The sequence below is a fragment of the Gymnoscopelus braueri genome, assembly GCF_963280865.1.
Source record: "Gymnoscopelus braueri genome assembly, chromosome: 10".
In the NCBI taxonomy this organism is placed as follows: domain Eukaryota; kingdom Metazoa; phylum Chordata; class Actinopteri; order Myctophiformes; family Myctophidae; genus Gymnoscopelus; species Gymnoscopelus braueri.
Window position 1 is genome coordinate 16,365,890 of NC_137611.1, and position 17,184 is coordinate 16,383,073.

Consider the following 17,184-nt stretch of genomic DNA (forward strand, 5'->3'; position numbering starts at 1 on the left):
ATACCTGTCGCTTGGTGCTCCTGTCCCACAGCTTGACTGTGCGGTCGTAGGAGGCTGAGATGATGGTGCTTCTGGTCATCCTGAGCACACTGATCCTGTCACTGTGGGCCTACGGAACAAACAGCACCACTTATTACGGTAACCGGTAGACTCGCCCCAAAACACACTCGCCCCCATTGTTTTTCGTGGACTGATCGTAATTATTCCTAATTACACAGTAGCATCCTCAGTGTTAACATTAACCCATTAAAACCAGCCCTACATCCGTGTCATTTTAGATTTTAGCTACATATATATAGCAACATACGTTTTTCAGAAGGATTTAGAACAGTGGTTTAGAACAGTGTTTCTCAAAAATAGCAGATATACAAACTCACAGCGAGTCACGAGCTTGTACATCTGCTATTTCTGATCATTTTTTAAAAATCTTGAAAGATTCAGAAACCTGCCTACCAGTGACATCATTGGTTAGGCAGGTTTGGTCATTCCAAACAATGCAATAGCTTCTATTTCAGTATGCTCACTTTCCAGGGAATTATTTGAAAACTTTAGTTACTAATTACTTTGCAGATATAAATTATTATATTATAAAACATACATTAACCACTTTAGCCCTATTCTATACATGGGCTATTTGAAAATAGCCGATCCACAAGCTCACAACGCGTCCCGATGCGACGCGATGTGAACTTGCAGATCTATTTTCAAACATTAAGTACTTTTACTTTTGATACTTTAAGTATATTTTGATGCCAATACTTTTGTACTTTTACTCAAGTAACATTTTGAACACAGGCCTTTTACTTGTAACAGAGTATTTTTATATTGTGGTATTGCTACTTTTACTTAAGCAAAAGATGTGAGCACTTTTTACACCCCTGGTGTCAACCCACTCTCACAAAGTGGTTGATTGAACTACGCATCATTCCGTTCCATTTCTTACAGGTTTCCACTGGCTCCAGGAGCTCACATCAGGCGAGTGGTTGAACCTCAGGTTCCCCTTCATGTCTCCAATCACCACAAAGTCTGAGCATAGAAGAGACACACATCAGATCTTCATGTACAAACACACATCAGATCTTCATGTACAAACACACATAAGATCTTCATGTACAAAGCAACGTTGTCCATCAATCGACAACAAACTGTTACGGGTGCACTTAACCCATTTAGACCCTTTGGCTATTCAAAAATAGCAGATATACAAGCTCATAGCGCGCCACTCCTACGAGCTTGTAGATCTGCTATTTTTGAAAAATCGTGGAAAATTTTAGCAAATTTGAATAGAAATATATATTTTTAAGAAAACATTTGTAACTCAAATCTTTGCTTCTGTGGATTCTACAAATGTCTTCTAAATCCTTATGTTGCTCATGTCAAGGACCCCCAGAATTATATGCATTTGGCCTACGGACCCCCCATCTCAAAATATTTAGTTCCAGGGACACCCATGAAGCAAAGATTTGAGTTACAAATGTTGCCTTTAAAAAAATATATATATATATTCAAATATTTGCAAAAATCAGATTTGCAGATCTACAAGCTCATGTGCCGCGCTATGAGCTTGTAGATCTGCTATTTTTGAATAGCCCAAAGCAATCTTAAAACACTGGTGCGTTCCATTTCACTGCAGTAAGTAACTTTGAAATAAGAAAATGCTGCAGAAAGAGAGATTAGAAATGATATAACTGCTGCTGTGAGAATAGCATACCTTCATCCAACGTAAAGGCCGTTACCAAGGTCCTTGCTTGGACATCTGTTAGCTCGTCAGTCAGTTCCGTACAACTGAATGAAGTACGGAGTGTTGTCATGGAGCCCAGGGCAAACTGTGAGGAAGAGAAGCAACATTTGTTTGTTATGTTTGTGGGAACAGTGTTATTTGGTGAACATGATATACATTAAAAAATAGCTCCGACATACAATATAATTTTGTTTTACTATGGCCAGAAAGCGACTATTTCTTTAACCACTGGACAGAAATGCCTAAAACACAAAAGTATTAAAACCCCATTGTGTGATAAGTAGCCTCTAGCAATAAACAATTGGAACTGCACACTTGTTAGAGACAATGTTTCGTATACACAGTCAAACTCACTACAAAGCCTAGTTGGACACGTCCATTGCTCTCGCCCATGAACCACACGCCTTTCTCATCGTCCTTCAGTAGTCCCAGAATGCGGCTTTCCGTCTGCCACCTGAGACACAAGACACATACATATTTGTCTGTTTAGGTTTCAGTACCATTAACTTTTTTACAGCGTGTCTCTCGCTGTCTATAAAAGGGCCTGTTTGTTTGTCTGGGGCTAATCTCATAAACCGCCGGATAAGTCATGGGACATTTCTTGCGCACACGTATAGGGTAGGGTCAAAGACGTATCTCCCAAACATTTCTTTTCCCGTTTCAAAATATGATTTCTTTCATCATCTTATAATGAAAGTAAATTGGGCTCTGATCGGGCTGAAATCTTACCCAAATGTGGAGTCATACGTCATAGATACGTCATAGATACGTCATAGACGACCAATGTCATGATCTCATGAATGGCTGACGTCACAGACTGGCCACATGAAGTCAGAGATCCACATTGGAGCCACGTTGTTCTCATAGACAGTTTTTTTACAGGTTCTTAAAGACCCAGAACAAAAAACAAAACTATGTCTCCTTGACCATTCTTTGTAAAAAAAAAGTGATATGGTAGGTTAAGTTCAAGCTTGGATACTAGCAGGACATACACAAAAAAACACAATACATACTCCAGGGTTCCCACACATTTTTAACAATGAATTTTCAAAACGTATTTCAAGTATCTCACCGCATTTCCAGGCCTATAGCAATCATACTGTAGGTGCAAACAGGGCTCTTACACCAGTGCGCTGTCAATGCCCCGATACAGACTCAAGCAAAGGAGTCACGTGACAAAAATAACAGATCTACAAGCTAACAACGTATCACAGTGCAACGTGTTATTAGCTTGTAGATCTCTTCTTTTTGTCACGTGATGTCCTGTATACATTAGGCCACACGTATTTCACGTAACGCTAGACATGTTTTGGGACATGTTTTTATGAACAAAATCAATAGCCAAAATACTATGTAAATTATATCCAAACATTTTCCAAAACATTTGATTAATTCCAAACCTTTTCTAGGTTTGGAAAACATTTTTATTTTATTTTTTCTCCAGGAATTTCATGACCGTGGGAACCCTGATACTCATCACAATACATAAAACACACAGTAAACATATATAAAGCAGGCTATTTTACTGGCTGATGGTGTTCTCCCAGTTGTCATCATCATTGGAGACTTTAGCTATGAGTCCGCTCTCGAATGCAGCGATCAGGATAGAGATGTAGTGGAGGTGCATCGCTGGTTCCGTCTGTTTGTAGGTGGATACCTTCGCCAGGCTAGGAGCAAATGGACCACAACGTGAACAATAATCAGTGGTGGAAAAAAGTACACACATGTTTTACTTAAGTAAAAGTACCAATACTGCAATGTAGAAATACTCTGTTACAGGTAGAAGTCCGGAATCTAAAATTTACTTGAGTAAAAGTACAAAAGTATTGGTATCAAAATGTACTTAAAGTACCAAAAGTAGAAAATACTCGTAATGCAAAATGTCCCACTTTTCAAATGTATAAAAATCATTTGAAAATAGAAGATCTACAAGCTCACAATGTGTGACATTTCAAAGGGCCGAAATGTATACAGGGCTTAAGTGGTTAATGTATGTTTAGTAATACAATCTAAATCTAAAATGAACTAGTAACTAAAGTTTTCAAATGATTGTAGTGGAGTAGAAGTACAATATTTTCCTCTGAGATCTAGTGGAGTAGAAGTAAAAGTATTGAAAATTGGAAATACTCAATTAGTGACAGTGCTGTGTGTTTACCTCACAGCGCTGTGTTGAGGGTTCCACTGCAGCTTCCACACATTAACAGACGGCTTCCTGCAGCCGACGGCAAACTGTCCTTCAGGCATGGAGCAGATGGCTGTGATGCCGCTATCAGAGGCCTGCCACATGATGACACAAATCTACTTACAGTACATGCACACACACACACTCTATCAATGTCAACCAATCAATCGTATTATTGTCTCCGCGAGGCCGAAATGCATGGCGAGAGAGTATATTTTGCACCCTGTCCGTCCGTGTGTGTGTGTGTCCGTCCGTGTGTCCTGTCCGTCCGTTACCAGCTAATCTCCGGCACCGTTGGCCCGGTCGCTGCGAAACTGTGCACACACACTCCCTGGATGCCAATTCAGAACCTCTGGCCCCAATTTTTCACATGGGCCTGTTATAGCCCCACCAGGAGGCCGATTTGTGTGAAACCCATGTTTTGATATTACTCCTACAGATTTTATCCAAACGTCATGCCAATTGGTACACAGTATCTCTATAGTCATGTGATCAACACCGATCTGTCCGATTTCCCATATTCTATCCTCATTGGCTAAGGTTGGCTTCCAAAGTTGGTACGTTTTGAACAAAATGCCTCAAATCATGAACGCAGCTTGCGATTTCCGTGAAACTTCACACGCACATTCCCTCTAGGCCGAGGAAGAAATGCGACCCTTTTCACATTGGCCTGTTATAGCGCCACCAGGAGGCCACAATGACGTACCTGACCTGGCAGAGACCTGTGCTCCGAGGAGCACTTTTTCTAGTTTAATCTGGTTTCACTCCCCTCAGTACAAGTACTGTATATTCACGGTCTGATGCTGCAAAGTGTGTATACAGTATATACACAGTAGGGGTGTCACGATACTCGATACGTATCGAAATCGAACCGAAAATGACGTACGATACAGTGTATCGAAATCAAAAGCCGTATCGCGATTCAAGGGTTAAAAAAAAATCCCGCGCATGCGCACATCCGATTGCACGTCCGGGTGAAGCCATGCTGGAGCTTCTGTTGTGTTTTTCCGTGCATCGCGCATGCGTGCTTACGACGGGGGAGAAAAAAAAAAGACGACACGACAAACCCACACACAGTGCACACCGCAGAGGAGTTTGGAGGAGAGACAGAGAGAGAGACCGCTGTAGCGTTGCGTCTGTACTACTACGTTACATTTGACCATGGCCACTGCTGAAGCCAGCGATGGTAATGATGATACACAAACAGAAGAATTGGAAAACCCTCCCGCTTCCTTTAAGTCAAAAGCCTGGCAATATTTTGGCTTCCCAGTGAATTATGAGGGCACCCGACGCGTTGTTGACAAAACGGCTACCGTTTGTCGATTATGCTTCACATGCGTATGGCTTAGCTCAGGGGTCTTCAACGTTTTCAGCCCAAGGATAGTTGAGAGAGAAATGAAGCAGGGACCCCCTCTATATTGTATAAAAATGTGTTTCAGATGAAACTTTTTTTGTTTACTTGGTCTTCTCTTCACCTATACCTCTTTGCCAAAAATAGCCGATCTACAAGCTCACAGTTGTGACTCGTGAGCTTGTAGATCTGCTATTTTTGGCTAAAGTTCACCTCAGAAAAGGGATGGGGTTAAGGTAAAAAAAAAATCATATCACACAAAGATATGGTGGACCCCCTGTAGAAACTCTGAGGACCCCCGAGGGGTCCCGGACCCCCTGTTGAAGACCCCTGGCTTAGCTTATTCACATTTCTTGTTTGTTAAAGCTCTTACCTGTTCAAACAATGTGAACATACTTTAAGAAGTCTAAGAACATGTAGCCAAATAACAGTTGTATTGTCTTCTTACATGTTCAACTTTGTATTTAGATTTTATTTAGTTATAGACTAGAGCTTGAAGCTTCACAAGAATGTTGTTGTTAACTCATCTTAAAGAAGAATCTGAAAATGACAGTTGTTGTTAGGGCATAAAACCCTTTTTTGTTATTCTCATTCTCATTTGATATTATTCAAATGAAAGGGACTTATTGAGAAACATGTGTTTTTCTTTACAAATCAAGACAATAGCCTAAATTAATAATCATATAGCCCTCAAAGCTGAAAAAAAATGATGTTTTAAAAAAATGTATCGAAAATCGAATCGAATCGTGACCTTAAAATCGAAAGTCGAATCGAATCGTGGATTAGGCGTATCGTGACACCCCTAATACACAGTGTTGTCCAATCTATATCTGCTTCAGTATATTGTCCTACACTATACTCTTTCTTATCCTAAATCTGTGTAAACATGTTAAACACCAATATAATATACTGTAGTCAAATTCATGCATGCCTGATGGCAAATAAAAATATTTGTATGTATTCATACTTCAGTTATTGACACGCAACATTTTTGGTCATTCGATCCCTAAAGCCGAAAATAGATCTACAAGCTGACAACGCGTTACATTATGTTATGTGTGCAGGTATCCAGGTAATACATCACATTACCTGCTCTTGGCCAATCACAGTGTTGTGCTGCCATATTTCCAGCAGGCCAGATTCATAGCCAGCCAGCAGCAGGGTGTCTGTCTGATAGTAGCACACGGCTGTGACATTACCTTTCAGACTGGGAGGGATCTCTGGAAACACAGGACGCAATACAGAGTGAGACATTACTGAATGAAACACATCCCCTTCACAGTTCACAGTTCAATACAGAGAATTTTAAATATAGTCTAGACTCTAGCACAATTGCATTCAAAAGGCAGGGAACTAGGGTTTGCAGCAGAAGGAATGCGGAAACAAAATGGCATAATGGACATAGACATAATGTTAGACTGTGACATACAGTAATGTATTACCTTTAGACCATGTCCAGCACCTCAGTGAACCGTCCTCAGACACAGAGAGGAATTCTGGGACTCTGTCCTTGGTCACCATTCCATAGATTGATCCACTGTGATCTTGGAACGTACTGAAGTGTTCCACCTACAGGACAGTACATACACACATAAGGTACATACACACTCAGTCAATTTGGCAACACAGATTCGGCAATTCAGATTTGCCAACCAGGAAACACCTGTGACACCCACAGTCACGAAACTAGAGGGAGCGTAAAAATCTATCTGGTACCATCCACCCATAAAACAAACATGGGCAAATTCTCCTTCTACAGCACGGCCACCAAGGTATGGAATAGTCTAAGCCCATCCCTCAAAAAAATGCAGTTCGCTGGGCTCATTTAAAACAGCCCTAAAAACTCATCTTTCTGGAGGCCAAAAGAGGAGGTAGTACCAGTTTCCCGGTAGACAGTCGACCCCCCCCCCCCCCATTTTTTTTTACATATTTTTTGTTTTTGTTTTTGTTCATGCTTTTTTTGTTTGTTATTCTTCCCTGTATTTTTATGTTGATATTTGAACTGTTTGGTTGCTACTATATGTCTATGAAATGAATATCAAGGACCTCAACGGAAACAAGTCCACAAGGACTTTTTTGGACGGACCTTTTAGTCAAAAGTATTATTAATGTAATTGTGATGTTTCACATTCTTTTTGCCTAATAAAAAGTTCAATCAATCAATCAATCAATCAAACACGAAGACACACAGACTGACCCAGCAGAGCCACGCCATAAAAAAACATATTTATGTACAGTATGCTTAATGCTCGTTTTACTGTGTTCATATGAATATCATATTTAAACTGCAGTTCCCTCATTGAACCAGGACACGTTTACTGTACCTGAAAGGGCTTCCAAAGCTCCACTGTCCCATCATCAGATGCAGTGGCAACGATCATGTCCTCCGCTATGACTTCTGCGCTGTCATCGTCGTCTGTAACACGTTATCAATGCAAATGTCAGTGGTGGAAAAAAATACTCAAATGTTTTACTTAAGTAAAAGTATCAATACTGCAATGTAGAAATACTCTGTTACAAGTAAAAGTTCGGAATTCCAAATTTACTTGAGTAAAAGTATAAGTAAGGTATTGGTGTCAAAACGTACTTAAAGTACCAAAAGTAAAAGTACTCATTATGCAGAATTTCAAGTTTCAAGTTTCAAGTTTTCAAAATGTATAAAAATCTTTTGAAAATAGCAGATCTGGGGGCACGGTGGCGCAGTCGGTAGCGCTGTCGCCTCACAGCTAGAAGGTCCTGGGTTCGATTCCCACCGGGGACGCTGTGGGCGCTTGGGGCGTGTCTTCTCCCCCGTGTCATCAGCGCCCATACCCTAGGTGGGGTTGGCGAAAGAGCCTACTCTGTGTGGAGTTTGCATGTTCTCCCCGTGTCTCTCAGGGTAGTTAATACCCTCACAAAAAAATGTAGTAATCCTAGTCGCTATACCGCCTCCCCCATGACAGCCGGGGCGCCTGATGGAGGAGAAGGGAACTGGTTGGAATAACGTGTTCCTTCCACGCGCTACGTCCAACCAGGGAAACTCCCCCCCGTCAGGTGACAAGAAGGTCAGTTGGCTCTCATGCATTGAAGGAGGCATGAGCTCGGCCCTGACCTCCCTAGGCTGGTGAGGGGAGTGTAGAGCCCAGGATCACTTAGAAATTGGCACCGGGTGAAAAAAATAAGGGTTACAAAATCGCGGTATAAAAATTATAGTAAAAAGAAAATAGCAGATCTACAAGCTCACAACGCGACGTGTTGTGCGCATCTCTGTCCACGTTTGGGGCAAATATCGACCAATAAGAAGAGTCCCTTGGATTGGCCATCTAAGTGCACCTAGAAAGTTTCGGAAGTTTACCATGCTGGATGGCCCTCAGACAGTGTTCCTCATGAAGCCCAGTGGACTGACAGCCAGAGCACAGGTCATAGTCGTCACACACTGTACACTTATGCCTGATCCCAAAAATGCTTCCCCCACAGCCGTCACAAACAACACCAGGGTGCAGCAACTCCTGCATGCAAGGATCTGGCAAACAAAACATGAGAAATGCATCAGTATGAATTTAGTATAAAAACTCCATGGAGCAGGTCTCCACCAGGCCAGGTAGCTAAAATTGACCTCATGGTGGCGCTATTCCAGGATAATCTGAATACTTTTGAATGGAGGTTCTTCCTTGGCCTACTGGGAGTGTGTGTTCAAATGTTCTCACTGATGAGTCCAGCAATGCTTGTGGCATTATGTGCAAACGTGACCCTCCTGAAAACTTTGTCAGGTTTTCAAATTCCATTTTATTTGACTATGATTGCCTTTCAGATACATCTTGATAACATGACGTCAGGGATAATGTGTACCAATTTGGGTGAGGTTTGGACAAAATTGGTAGGAGTATCAACAAAAACTGTGTTATGCAACGAAAACGCAACACGAAAACGCAAATTGTCAGGAGTAAATTTGGGGTGTTCCGTAATAATCCAAGAAATCCAAGGGTAAAGAATTTTTATTGTATGACCTACGGTTCAAGAGTTACAGGCCAAAACGTGAATCGTCCTGTTATAGCAGGATCTTTTTTCAAAGATTAAAAACTTTTTTTCAAAGATTCAAAGCGAGTTTTCAGTCTTGCAAATAATTTGTCAAGCTTTTGAAACCTTTATTTTAAGTTAGGAGTAATGGCAGTGATCTGATTCCATAAGGCACAGCCACAGGTTGTCCTCAATGGAGGCATACCTTTAGGAGGAATAATAGAACAGTGGTGAAGGCGCTGCCGGTGGGCAGAGATGTGGCTGATCTCCATGCCAGTGTCCCACTTCCACACATGCAGAGAACCCTCCACACTGCCTGCCATCACATACTCCTCCTGCACACACAAACACACACACACACACACACACACACACACACACACACACACACACAAAAATGGTTCCTACTATTGTTTATGTGTGTGGTTCTTAACCATTTCATGTTGACAGTAACAGAGTGAATGTACATACTTTGCTTTACCTGGCTTCTACATATCACTGTTGCTATTCTTAATTATTTCTTTGTTATTGTTGCTACAATGCAAAACCAAATGATTTTACACAAATCTTGAGTCTTGAATATTCCCCCCCTATCCAATGTATTAATGGACTGTGACGTCCGCTCACCAGACAGCAGACAGAGATGAGGGGACATTTCCAGGAGATCTCCCTGAGACTCTGGCCTGCTTGCAGGTCCCATACAAGCAGCCTGCCATCATTGGAGGAGCTCACCTGGGATAGAGATAATGCACATAGAAAACAATGTGGGGAGAAAGTCGTTAAGGTTCACTTCTGTTTACACCACTTATGTTTCACTTATGTTTCACATCTTCAAATAATAACTATTTTATTTTTTTATATTTTGTGATAAATCACACAAAAGTGACACCACAAGTTCCACAACACAAGAACATTTTATTATTATTTATTTTTCTTTTTTAATTAACTCTTGGAGTAGAGTGAAACCCAGTGTGTGTGTTCTGGTCTGTATCCGTTTAAGAAAGTAGGTAGCTGATATATTGCACTTTTTACCTTAATGCTAGGTATGCTCTTAGTTGCTTGTTTTAGAAGAGAATGCACGTATGACTTCTGGTGATTAGTAGTTTTCTTGCCTACCTATGTTGAATGCACTTATTAAAAGCGACTGCTAAATTAGTGTAATGTAATCTAATGTAATGTTCTGTAAGGGAGTCCTCACCACACAGCGTGAGGTCCAGACGCAGCCAGTGATCCAGTCTCTGTGAGAGTGAGGGAGAGACTTGGAGAGAACTGCTGGAGATGAGCTTACATCCCACACCATCAGAGCCTGAAATAAACACATTCCATGATGCACTCATGGCCACCCACCGTTGCAGGTACTGTAGGCGGCAGCCTATCACATTTACGACATAATCGTCTGATTATTTGAATTGATTGCAATAATTTCACATTATCGTTAGAATTGTTTCCATTCGTCTGTATGAAAACAGCTGGATAAAACGAAACAGAAATGGCATATTTTCATGTTGTCGACGCTCTTTTAATGGCGTCATCTTGTTGCGCCCCGATAATGTCAACATGTTCGTTGTTCCCTTCCCGGAATCTACCCAGCCAGTGAGGACCATGTGGCTGTGGATGGTTTATACCTGTTCTGACCATAATACATAGTACATCATTTTGATTACTGGTACCTGTCATTACCATATCAGTAATTTATTTGTATGTCAGTAATGGGCTTTGTATACTAATAAAATGTTCAATCAATCAACAACAAAAAAAGGTAAACAGAAATGTATTTTTTTATTTATATGTTCCAATTTATGTTTCCAAAATGTCATGTTCGTGACAGCCCTGGTTGGATCAGGTTGCACACATACACACAAACCCACACATACAGTACCTGATCTTTTCCACCAGAGAGTAGTTCCAGACCATCAGGGCTAAAAGCCAAGCAGGTGACCCCTCCACTGTGACCCCGTAGCACACAGGCAGCAGTGGGGTCAACCCAGGTGTCAGGGGTCACGTTCCTCAGGTCCTCCAAGGACCACAGAGCGATGGTGAAGTCATCTGAATGACAGAAAAAGTAGAGTTGGTAAGCAAACACAAAACTATTTAATGTAGTTTATAGTTGGTACACCCCCCCCCCCAACCAGTTCCTACGTGAAAGCCCCCCAAGCAGGTGGACATAATTATCTTCCTTTTTGATGTTGACCAAGATTTTTTGTAATTGCAATTTTTTTAATTGACCACTTTATCTCCATCAATACTCACCAGAGGCAGAGGCCAGGTATCTGGAGTTTTGGGCGAGAGCCAGGATGGGGCCTTGCTGCATCTGAATCTTTCCTACTAACTCTAGGCCTACCAGCGTCTCCTCCTCTCTTCTGGTCATCCAGACCCTCAGTGACTTGTCCCCTCCACCAGACACCAGCAGCTCAGGAACCTTCGCCTCGGTGTTCCCAGGAACCTTCGCCTTTGCGTTCGCAGCCAGCCACGTCAGGCACAGGATGGACACATGGAGGTCCACACTGGCCCATATCCTCTCCGCTGAAATAACGCACACTTTGCTGATCATGATCTTTTGTAAGGCATCATGTTTCTTTCTGTGAAAGACTGGTGTTATGCTCTGTTCAATAGAGCGCAGGTTTTAGTGCAGGTTTTAGTGCCATGTCCGCTGAAATGAACGTGCTCTAACACACCTGATTTGAGGTTGAAGAGCTTTAGTCCGTCTCCATGGTAACCAACAGCGATGCAATGTGCGGTTGAGGCCGTACACAGAGCCGCGGGCGCCGAGCTCCTGAGTTTCTTTGCAGGAGGCTCCTGGTCCTGGTCATACAAAAAGAACACTAGCATACTTAGCATACAAAGATTTTATATAAAACACAACTCGATGTTAGTTCTGGGTAATTCATATATAGATACAGTAGTTTTGGAAGGAAAATTCAATAATTGATTTTATGAAGTCAAAGATCATTCGGGAGATTACAGTACCTCGTCTTCAATGAACTTGGCCACTGAACGGCCGAGTCCCCCTGACCATAGCTGGAGCTGTGATAGAAGAGACAAGGCATTGTCATCCCAAAGAGAGAGTGGTGTGGTCTCAATAAACAACATGTAAAGTATAAATATATAAATGAGCAAAGCATATGTCCAAGATTAAACATATGTTATAATGTAATAGTACCTGTTTTTACTCAGGCGTCAGTGGCTAAACAAGTAAGTACTATTACATCACAATAGGGGTGTGGTGGTCAGGTGAGCCCAGCAGTACAACCTAGTTGAAAGTTTCGACCTGTAGAGGCCAGTGCAACACTAGTTTTCTGCACTGTGTGAGTGGAGCTACTCTTAATCACATGAACATGTAGTCTCGTGTAGCCAGATGATCAGAGATCTCAGCTGATATGTCTGGGGAAATCTAAATTAATTGAATATCTCCACAGTTCAAGCGAACTGTGGAGAAAACCAGCACCTACTGCTTTGAGCGAAGTTTACAGGGCTACAACAGCTACAACACTAAAAGCAATAGATACAGTATATATTTACAGAAGAGAAATAATAGATATATTAACACCTTTACCGCCGGGCCCGTAGTTCTACGGGCCGTTAAATCCAACGGTTAAGCGCCGAGCCCGTAGTCCTACGGGCTGCGGTCTTTTCGCGCATGCGCGGTCCGGGTGCACTTTCGGAATTTTTTTGATCCACTTCCGTTTCCGGTTTGATGACAGGAAATAGAATTATTTGGGATCCGGTTTCGACGATCACGCCCGCTCCCATTCTACAGACGAAACTGAAACTCAATTCTCTTCCTGTAGTTTTTTCTCCTCGCATTTCACTGTTTAACGTAATCCGCTCTAACTCAAACATGGATGCCCCGTTTGACACGTGGTTTTCACTGGGAGATACAAGGAGATCTCGCGGATGTAAACAGACCGTTCACGGCTCAATCTTAAGGATTTTAACAAGATCTATGGCGACATGAAAAAAACAAAAAAACAACAAAAACACCTTGGCACTGGTGAGTACATTATGAGATTAACCTCTGGCGGTGGATGTGTTAACAGAAAAAAAAGGGGCTCTGTCTGTGGAGCTTGCTGAGGGAGTGCATGTGTGTGTGTGTGTGTGTGTGTGTGTGTGTGTGTGTGTGTGTGTGCGTGCGTGCGTGCGTGCGTGCGTACGTGTAAAGCCTCACCTTAAAGTCAGAGCCGGCAGTCAGCAGCCTGGTTCCTCCATCCAGGAAGGAGAGTGCCTCTGTGGCTCCCCAGTGAGCCTGAAAGCGCCCCACACAGGCGGACGTTGGCACTGACCACAGCCTCACCTCCCCGGAAATAGTTCCAGCACACAGCATGGAGGAGGAGCTTGAGAAGGAGAGGCAGCGCACGGACCCCTGGTGACCAGAGAGGGACTGGGGGGGGGGGGGGCAGGTGTAGGAAGAGATGGACGACAAGAACAAGAACACAGTTTTAGATTTTAAGCATTATCGCTGAAGCTCTTGTCTGGCAAACTAAAAGTCCAAGGCAATGAATAAACGTCTTGTTTTAGCTTGATCTGTGTATTCAAAGGGAGCATGGAAGGGAAGTCAAAGACTCGTCTCTCACGGTCTCCCACTCACATTGGGAGCACTTGTTTAAGGACATCTGGCACCCTCTCGGGTCATACGACGAGCGGAGAATGACAATGGCATAGTGTGTTGCGATAACGCAGTGTGTAAAAACTAAAAAGACCATAGTGGTGACCGGAGACCAAGGCTGCTTCTTGAAACGGAAGTGGTTATTCCATGTTTTGTAATAATAATCAAAATCTACAAAGCAACTAAAGTTTTCAAATAATTGTAGAGAAGGTAAAAGTATAATATTTGCCTTTGTAAAAGTACTGCAAATTGGAAATACTCCAGTAAAGTAAAAAATACCTCAAAATTGTACTTAAGTACAGTACTTGAGTAAATGTGCTTAGTTACTTTCCACCACTGGTTGCTATATTTATTCCATGCTTACCGTCAATGTTTTATTTTGGAGCCAATTCCAGACAACCACAGTGCCATTCCAGCATCCCCCAGCTAGAAGGTGACCTTCGGGGTCAAAGGTCACACAGTTCAGAGGGCTGGTGCTTGGCAGGGTTGCCACCTGTTGGCCCTTTGGAGACGACCACACCTGTAGGGCACAGCAGCATTGTATAATACAAACATGGGCAACTAGCGGCCCGGGGGCCACATAAGGCCCCCACCTTCACTTAATGCGGCCCGCAGGTTAATATCTGAATACTGATATATTATTGATTTCAGCTGTTACAATTCCAAACATGCAAACATGACCCGCTTTAAGGACTTCAGTCTAATATGTTACAGGGAGATTGAAGAACCAGGACGATTGAAGAAAGCGCGCTTGTTTTTACCACCCAACCAGCAATTCTGTAGAAAAAGCACTAGAGGGAGCCACGAGCCAGGCTTTCCAACTAAAGTGCACACACATATATGGCCGCAACCACACACACACGCGCATGCACAAGCGCACACGCTCATGCGTTCAATTTAAAAACAACACTAGAGGGAGCCACGAGCCAGGCGTCCCAACTAAAGTGCACACACACAGTCCACACACACACACACACACACGTGCAAGCCAGGATTTTTTCTTCAATTTGGTTTATTGAAAGCATGACTGTTAAGATACTTGTATTGTGTTCTGGCTTTTGTTTTAGTTTCTCCCTGACACGCGCACGTGCACACGCGCACGCGCGCATGCTTTCAATTTGGTTTATTGAAAGCATGACTGTTAAGATACGTTTATTGTGTTCTGGCTTTTGTTTTAGTTTCTCGCACACACACACACACACACACACACACACACACACACACGAAAATAACTATTCTGTCCCTATCGGTTCACAACTCGGACGGCGCTGATTCGACTCATCAGAGCATCGGCCGGTCAGCGCGGGCACTCGCGCCTGGAGGCGCGAGGGCGCGCCTCCTCGGCCTCAAGCTCTGCTGAGTCGGTGCGCCTCCGTCATGGACAATAACTATTATCACGTGACACGTGCGTGTGAACCATAGAGGTATAGGTGTGAACGCGTGTTCAGCGTTCCCCTAGCGTAGCTTCCTGGTTGCTACGTGGGGGGGAACAACAACAGACAGGTCCGCGTCGCATCAAAGCCCCGCCTCGCCCCGAAGCCCCGTGCCTAAAAACGAGCGCTCTGTCTTCAATCGTCCTGGTTCTTCAATCTCCCTGTGACATATATATTAGTAGCTTAATGACTAGTATAACATTTTATTTTATGTATTTAGTTAACATAAGTATAACTAAATGCATTTGAAATTAAATAAAAATGTTACTTTTCAGGATTCCAATTCAAGAATAGCAAAAATAGCAGATCTACAAGCTCAAAACGCGTCGCAGTGCGACGCGTTTTGAGCTTGTAGATCGGCTATTTTTGAGAATTTTTCGTGACATAAAATGGTCGAAGTACGGCATTAATTTACGAAAAAAGTTAAAATACAGACATAAGAGGTGTCTGCCCAACAGTATATGCAATGTGGCCTTCTGGAGTGAGTGTGGAAATATAGTGGCCCTCTCCATCATCAAAGTTGCCCACCCCTGGTATAATATATAGACAGATAATATGTAATATAATATTTCCATGATGGAAATGGAGGCAATGCTCTTCGGGATTTGTGGTACAAGTACTGTCATTTAAATTAACTAACTTTCAGTGTGAAGTCCAGGGACACGGTTGCCAGGTGCTTCCTGTCTGCGGTGACATCACTTCCTGTTATCGTGTTGGAGTGGGCGTCAATTAGACCAGTCCTGTGAAGACAAGCAACAAGCAATCCAGTCAATGAATATAATAGTTTAATTGGTGATACTCGCCTCTGATATAGATATGTTACAATAATTATTAGTATAAACTCCCACCTGCAGCCATTGTCAGTGTCCCACAGCTCAATGCGTCCATCAAACGAGGTCGTAGAGAGAAGCCCCGCCCTTAAGAAGACACAGCTAGTGATTCCGTCACAGCTGCTCACCAGTGACTTCACTTCCTGCTCACAGGAAAGAAGATTGTTGATTGGATTTTTTTTCATGATCTTTTTTTAATCTTCTCCCAATTTAGTCGTTATGCCAATTCCCAATTACCCCATGTAGTCCCTTGTCACTGCAGACCCCTACTAGTTGGTCTTGGGGAGGGTGTAATGCTGAACTATCACATTTTTTCATGAGAAACAATTACAGTAGTTATTCTAAATTCAACGCTCAGAGTCAGCATCTAAAGTCCTTTCAGTGACATTGAAAGCTCTTAGAGTTTGGTACCAACCTGTCCAGTGTGTGTGTGGATGAGATGCAAAGTGCCCTGTCCAGTGCCAACCACCACCAGCTGTCCATCTGGACTCAGTGCCACACAGCTGGGCTCAGAGCTGAATGTCGACACCAGCTCACTAGGTTGAAACATACAGGACATCCCACACACCCCATATTGGTGACCTCAGTGATTGTCAATTCAAGGACCCCCAGTTTGATATTCATTAGTCCACGGAACACCATTTCATACAATTTGTTCTATCTCTGGGACCCCAAACTACGCTGCAAATTCCTCAGTGTTCATTTAAGTCTGAGAGTGTACAAATGGAACTAAATGGACCTGTAAGGTCCCAGACCCGACCTTGAGAAACATTGGGTTACCTCATAGTTAAGTAGTGAGTAAGTATAAATAAATTCATATTATCATTTCTATTCCTGGAAAAAAATGAAACTGATAGATAATCCAGGGAAGGGAACGGAAGGGAAGACATTTTGGTGTTTCCTTTATTTGCAGGAATGGCTCCTGACACCACCCACTTTGTAATGTAGATTTAAAATACATTTGAACACCACATTGTGATTGGTCGAATATCCTAACGGTCTGAAGAGCAGAGCTCAACTTTTTAAGGGCAGAACTTACAGACTCTCT

At 42.6% G+C, this 17,184-nt stretch overlaps 2 protein-coding genes across 2 annotated transcripts in view; one reads left to right on the forward strand and one right to left on the reverse strand.

Moving 5' to 3' along the window:
* Positions 1–17,184, forward strand: part of LOC308093389 (telomerase protein component 1-like) — a 120,263-nt gene that overhangs the window by 11,330 nt on the left and 91,749 nt on the right. The window lies entirely within an intron of this gene.
* Positions 1–17,184, reverse strand: part of tep1 (telomerase-associated protein 1) — a 50,436-nt gene that overhangs the window by 1,524 nt on the left and 31,728 nt on the right. Inside the window, exons 35-56 of the mRNA XM_080439226.1 lie at positions 16,552–16,672; positions 16,155–16,279; positions 15,947–16,046; positions 14,238–14,393; positions 13,436–13,648; positions 12,238–12,294; positions 11,946–12,072; positions 11,521–11,793; positions 11,150–11,316; positions 10,469–10,576; positions 9,898–10,002; positions 9,476–9,605; positions 8,609–8,776; positions 7,599–7,690; positions 6,717–6,843; positions 6,364–6,494; positions 3,897–4,018; positions 3,268–3,408; positions 2,096–2,195; positions 1,712–1,826; positions 944–1,026; positions 5–109 (exon numbers count right to left, since the gene is read on the reverse strand). Of these exons, the coding sequence (XP_080295352.1) occupies positions 5–109; positions 944–1,026; positions 1,712–1,826; positions 2,096–2,195; positions 3,268–3,408; positions 3,897–4,018; positions 6,364–6,494; positions 6,717–6,843; positions 7,599–7,690; positions 8,609–8,776; positions 9,476–9,605; positions 9,898–10,002; positions 10,469–10,576; positions 11,150–11,316; positions 11,521–11,793; positions 11,946–12,072; positions 12,238–12,294; positions 13,436–13,648; positions 14,238–14,393; positions 15,947–16,046; positions 16,155–16,279; positions 16,552–16,672 (2,866 nt within the window). The remainder of the gene's footprint in view (positions 1–4; positions 110–943; positions 1,027–1,711; positions 1,827–2,095; positions 2,196–3,267; positions 3,409–3,896; positions 4,019–6,363; positions 6,495–6,716; positions 6,844–7,598; positions 7,691–8,608; positions 8,777–9,475; positions 9,606–9,897; positions 10,003–10,468; positions 10,577–11,149; positions 11,317–11,520; positions 11,794–11,945; positions 12,073–12,237; positions 12,295–13,435; positions 13,649–14,237; positions 14,394–15,946; positions 16,047–16,154; positions 16,280–16,551; positions 16,673–17,184) is intronic.